This window comes from Cottoperca gobio, chromosome 8 (genome assembly GCF_900634415.1).
Source record: "Cottoperca gobio chromosome 8, fCotGob3.1, whole genome shotgun sequence".
Classification (NCBI taxonomy): domain Eukaryota; kingdom Metazoa; phylum Chordata; class Actinopteri; order Perciformes; family Bovichtidae; genus Cottoperca; species Cottoperca gobio.
Window position 1 is genome coordinate 17,046,926 of NC_041362.1, and position 6,000 is coordinate 17,052,925.

Genomic DNA, 6,000 nt, shown 5'->3' on the forward strand with positions numbered 1-6,000 from the left:
CCTTTCTCTGCAGGACCTGGCAGCATCTGAGAGAGGCCGGCGCCATGCAGAGCAGGAACGGGACGAGCTGCAAGATGAAATCTCAAACAGCACCTCTGGAAAGTACGTTACCCTCACCCACTAGACCACACCATAGTATCAGACCAATTGGGATTATTATTATTTTTATGTAAAGAAAACGAGAATAAAAAAGATAATGATACTATATAACACTAATAAGTGTTAATAAAGCAGCACAGCCTAAATTACAATCTAAAGATCATCCATCCATATTAAGGGTCAAAGTATCATCCAGTTTATTCTACAATATTAAATAACTACAATTGTGCCTCAAGAGTCCCATCAAGCTTATGTTTTGTGATAAATGTGCTTCTAACAGCAATATTATTAAAGAGCTTTCACCCGCTGAGTCCTCAGGATAAACATTTAGACATAATCAATAATTCAACATCCAAATCAGACGCAGCAGTGAAGAGTTAACTCTTTCTCTCCGTGTGTCAGGTCTGCTCTGATGGATGAGAAGAGGAGGCTGGAGGCTCGCATCGCCCAGCTGGAGGAGGAGCTGGAAGAGGAGCAGGGTAACATGGAGCTGCTCAACGACCGCTTCAGAAAGACAACCATGCAGGTGGGGTGTAATAATGGAGGAGTAGTACTGAATGGATTGCGTCCGCTGATGCGCGTCACTTGCAACGGCTATCGTCCCCGTCTCAAGGTCCGATTCTCAAGAGATATTGCACTGATGATATTACAGCGCAAACACGGAGGGAGAGGAGAGGAATAATTAGTTTATCAGTTTATATAATAACCTTACATTCATTTCTTCATTCATGCAGAACTATGACTATGACTATGCCTGGCTACAATCACGGATCACTGTGTGACCCCCGTTATAAATGCGCTTCAGTTTAAGCAAACTCTCTGAAGACGCTGATGATTTCACTGTAACGTTGTGACTATGAGTGGTGGTCGTTGTGAATTGGACTGTTTTTGCATTGAGGCTCATTTGCAGAGAAATGTGTGCATGTTACCTCATCTAAATATGTGCAAGTAGCGCAGGCGCACTGAGACGCTACTCGCTTGGCAGCACAGTTGGGGCTGCATTTCTGCGGGTGCTTTGAGAAGTACACGCTTTCTTTTCGTCTTGTCTTGTGCAGGTTTAGCAGCCGCAAAAGCCGTTCAATCCTTTGTCGTGAATCCGCCCCTGAGTTGGCAGAATAGAGAAAATCTTTAATGATCATCTTTATTCGTCCCTATTTTCATCGGACTTATACTACATCTAGCCATTTGTAAGAATTCTTAATAAACCTGTGCGAAGGTATAAATTACATGTCCCCCCTTCTCTGCCCTCAGGTGGACACCCTGACTACAGAGTTGAGTGCGGAGCGCAGCACATCCCAAAAGAGCGAAAACGCTCGCCAGCAATTGGAGCGTCAAAACAAGGAGCTGCGGGCCAAGCTGGGCGAGCTGGAGGGGTCTGTGAAGAACAGGTTCAAGGCCTCCATCACCGCCCTGGAGGCCAAGATAGGACAGCTGGAGGAGCAGCTGGAGCAGGAGGCCAAGTGAGAATTCAATACACCGTCCTTCAAAAGCTCTACACTCAAATATTAGATCAATTAAAACACATTTACTTCACTTGTCCTCCACTGAAGGGAGCGAGCAGCAGCCAACAAGACTGTGAGAAGGACCGAGAAGAAGCTGAAAGAAATCTACATGCAAGTGGAGGATGAGCGTCGCCATGCCGACCAGTTTAAAGAACAAGTATGAACAAAGAGATCATCCATTAACAAACCTCCATTACTTTCTACAATCCAACCCCTTCCAACGTGTTCAGTCTTTCTTGGTGATGTATTTGTTCTCTCTTTTGTGTGCGCGTGTGAAGGTGGAAAAGGCTAGCTCTCGTATGAAGCAGCTGAAGCGTCAGCTGGAGGAGGCTGAGGAGGAAGCCACGAGGGCCAACGCCTCGCGCAGGAAACTGCAGAGAGAGCTGGACGACGCCACCGAGGCCAGCGAGGGTCTGAGCCGCGAGGTGCACACACTCAAGAACCGCCTCAGGTACGCTTCATTCATCACTGTTCATCATTTCATTTTATGATCTTGTTTTCTTTATGGTTGTTCCTGTAAGTAGATATAATTATTGCTATTTTAAATATGCAACGCAGTTGTTACTAAGGGTGGTTATGTAGGGCACACATGTATGTGTATGAGTTTGAGCAGATGTTACTTCAGTCCTTTGCCTGCAGGATAAAGAGTGTGGTAGAGACGCAGCAACATGTTGCCTTTGAACATACTGTAGGTTGTCTTGATGAGGGATCAACAGCTTGTCCTCTTCAATTTGAATTTATTTGATAGGGACGATGTAGTTTAACATAGTTTCACTCCAGAGCATGAAACTGAAGTGCTGCACAGAGTTTATTTATTAGCTAATTGCCAAGTGTAGTTCAAATATACACCTTTCAATTTCATAAAACCACAATACACTACAAATATAGAATACATTCATTCATTGCCCTTCCCTTTACCTCCTCCTCCTCCTGCAGGCGTGGCGGCCCCATCAGCTTCTCCTCCAGTCGCCCAGGCAGACGCCCGCTTCAGGTCGAGGGAACTTCCTTAGACCTCCTGTCCGATGACGAGCTGGAAAACAAGATCACCGACAACAATGCCAATGAGACGCCGCCGCCGCCGCCGCCCCAGCCGGAGTAGAAGAGAGAAAGCCTTAAACTGTTGCTCTCCCTTCTACGCATCAGCTCTCAGCCCCGACAGAATTACTTAGACCCCCCAGCTTGAATAGGGACTCTTCTAGGTCTGTTCTCTCCAAACACACGTAGCATGATCTAAGCAAGAAAACCCCAGACCTTACTCCTCCACTCTAAACCTTAGCACACACCAGCAGTTGGACCCCCAACGCTCTCTTTATCGCCCCAAGTTGTAAGAAGCACGACTCTGCCTTACCCCACTTTCTCAAGCTGCAGGGCTGCGTAATATAAAAGCCACTTCCATCATGCGCTGAGTTTGGACTACAACAGTTACTCCAAGGCACATAAATTGCATATGTTGTCAACTAAAAGCCCCCTCATCCATTATTGCAGAGATTATAATCACGTAAACCGTCTGATTGAGCTCATAATTCAGTGCGTGCACATGTGAGTGGATGATAGCTATCCTCCGTCGGAGTATTGAGCTGTTTAAAATGCTTCCACGTGGTACAATAACAGCGTTGCATCATGGGAAAGGAACAGATCGTGATGAAAGAAAACAACTTTCTGACTATTTTTGCATCAATATCCAACATATACAGTATGTCCATCATGTGAATCAGTGTAGTTTTAGTTAGTTGAACTGTAACTGAATAGTATTTTCCCAGTCCTATGCTAGGATTGTTTGCTTGCTTATGAATATAGAAATGTGACTGTAAGCCGCCTCAGTGCTTCTGACGGTGTTTGACAGTAGGTCCGTGTTGACTTGTAATTATTCGATGCGAGTGCTGAAAGCGTTCTTTTGCGTATTTCTTCTGCTTCTGTGCCTTTTTTTCGCTCACTCGAAACTCTAAACCCATTTACAACACATATGCTGTTCATATATTGAACCATGCCTAATTTCATGAAGGTATTTTCATAAAATATTCATACATTTGCATATGTAATGAGCTAATAGTGGGAAACTGGTTTTCTTTCATTTGTACGTCCTGCTACAGCTTCCATGTTACCACAGTGATTGATATGTCGAACCGTGCGGGATTCTTTGTAGATGGGTGCTATGACTTTTCTTATTGATAACTTTTATACTTTTTGAGTTATTAAGTTTTAAAAAACAATCCAATAGACATCAACTGTATTTATATCTCTGCTGTTGTATACAGTACAGACTCCATTCATGTTTCAAAATGCTCAGTATTGCACATTGATCAACTGTACCTATGCTTGTTACATGACATGTACAGTTTATGAGTTATTAGGAGCTTTATGATACATTAAAGTCTGTGGAGCCCATTTCACTCACATTATTGCACGTGTTTATAACCCCACTGTTTACACTACAAACTACACTTATTGAGTCAGTGCATGCTGGTTATTAGTAATGTGATACAGTTTCTAACTTTGGCAGAATAATAATACCAATCTGCATCACAGCAATCACAAACATGTTCTTACAGCTTTCAAACACTGAAGTATCGAGCTGAGGACGCTGCAGCTTTATGGTACGCATCTTAGTTGTTCCTAAACTATGACTTGTTCAATATTATATTATGTCTTTCTTATGACATGACTTTGTTTTACTTACTACACTATGAGGTTTTTTATTGAATACAATGTTATGACACTTTGTGACATACTATGACATTTCTAAAACATACTGTACTTTCAGTATGTATATATATATTATTATATATAGACATTTTAATGATATTTAGTTTGACTTTTTTATTGTTTGTTGTTTGAATACAATATTATGTTTTGTGACATACAATAATATGACTTTAAAATAATAATAATTATGCAATACCTTTTTTATGATATTTTTTGACATACTATATAGTATGACACTTTTAATTATATTTTTTATGACATACTATAGTTTGACTAGTTTTATTACATACTATAATATTTATAATGAGATTTTTTGACATACTATATAGTATGATACTTTTAATAGCGTTTTTATGGAATACTGTCCTATATTAATTATCCTTGACATACTTGAATACAATATCATGACATTTGTGATGACTTATAACATTCTGTACTATGAACTTTTATGACATTTCTTTGACATTCTATACAATAACATTTTGATATTTTTTGACATACTATACTTTCACATTTTTTAATGATATTTTTTTGACATACTATACTTTGACACTTTTTTATGACATTTTATAATTTATACTTGTTTTACTTATTCTATTATGTCTTTTTTTGGGACTATTTTTTTCGACGCTTGTGATTCCACCAGACGCGCTGCAGCGGGTCACCGCAGTGTCTCTGCTGCACTAACAATACGCTCCTTTGTGGTCTTTAAAGTAGGAGAAGAACTTAGTGTTCTGCTCTTGCTAACAGGCACTCTATGTGAAATATAGATACCAAATAGTCATGAGGATTAATGTCATTTTAACAATTTAAACACAACCACAATTCTTTCATTTATAACTGGACTTGTGAAGGTATTTTATCCGGAGGCTACAGCACAACAAAGAAGGGAATGAGACTCACTTTACACAATCACAACAGACACAATACAAACCATTTAGCCACAGCCCACTTAGGTAAAAGCACAAATACAAGTCAACAAAATCGGGCAGACATAACGATCTGCTTTTGTAAGCCTAAATACCAATGCATATATAAACTGCTGTTTTTCCACAGATAATTATACCTTGTATGTTATTAAAAATGTAACCACCTTCAAGCCTGAAGTTAGCTTAATTTTTCCGTCATCGTTTTATTTGAAAGCTTCCCTGGCATTTGGCCTTTGTGCCTTCAAAAAAGATAAAAAGTGTCCTTCCCCCTAAAATAACAAAATGCCTGGTAACAGGCGATTTTTCAGAAAACATTCATTTTATTTTTGATACTTTCAAATCACTTTAGCTGAAAATGTTTCAGTACTTTCATTAAAGTATGCATACATACAATAATAATAATAATCCTAAATGACAATTAAAAAAATCTAAATATTGTGAATATGTATTTAATAAGACCTGGTACACCAGTTGATGAAATACAAATCGTTTGACCAACCAGGGCCAAAAGGCTGTAAAAATCAAAAGACTCAAATCTCAATCTCAAAAAGAATCAAAGACAAAGATAATATATAATAAACTGTGTTTACTTTCTCCAAAACAAAGCGAAATGAACGCGTTGTGCTCTGTCAGAGAAGAGATGAAGTGTCGGTAATGCGCCGAGTTGTGGAAACAACTTGTGTAATCCTTCATCATGTGACTCATAGTAATAATCACCTCATAATGAAGAGAGGCGTCTGTGGTGGAGCAGGTGAGCCAGAGAAGAG

The 6,000-nt window shown here is 39.8% G+C and overlaps 1 protein-coding gene across 6 annotated transcripts in view; it reads left to right on the forward strand.

Annotated features, from left to right (window-relative positions):
* The window catches only part of LOC115011751 (myosin-10), a 56,205-nt gene extending 52,219 nt beyond the window's left edge, over positions 1–3,986 (forward strand). For all 6 annotated transcript variants that reach the window (XM_029436971.1, XM_029436970.1, XM_029436973.1 and 3 more), the window contains 6 exons: positions 14–102; positions 502–625; positions 1,351–1,559; positions 1,650–1,758; positions 1,880–2,052; positions 2,538–3,986. In XM_029436971.1, the coding sequence (XP_029292831.1) occupies positions 14–102; positions 502–625; positions 1,351–1,559; positions 1,650–1,758; positions 1,880–2,052; positions 2,538–2,700 (867 nt within the window). In that variant the 3' untranslated portion in view covers positions 2,701–3,986. The remainder of the gene's footprint in view (positions 1–13; positions 103–501; positions 626–1,350; positions 1,560–1,649; positions 1,759–1,879; positions 2,053–2,537) is intronic.
* Positions 3,987–6,000: the final 2,014 nt, after the last annotated feature.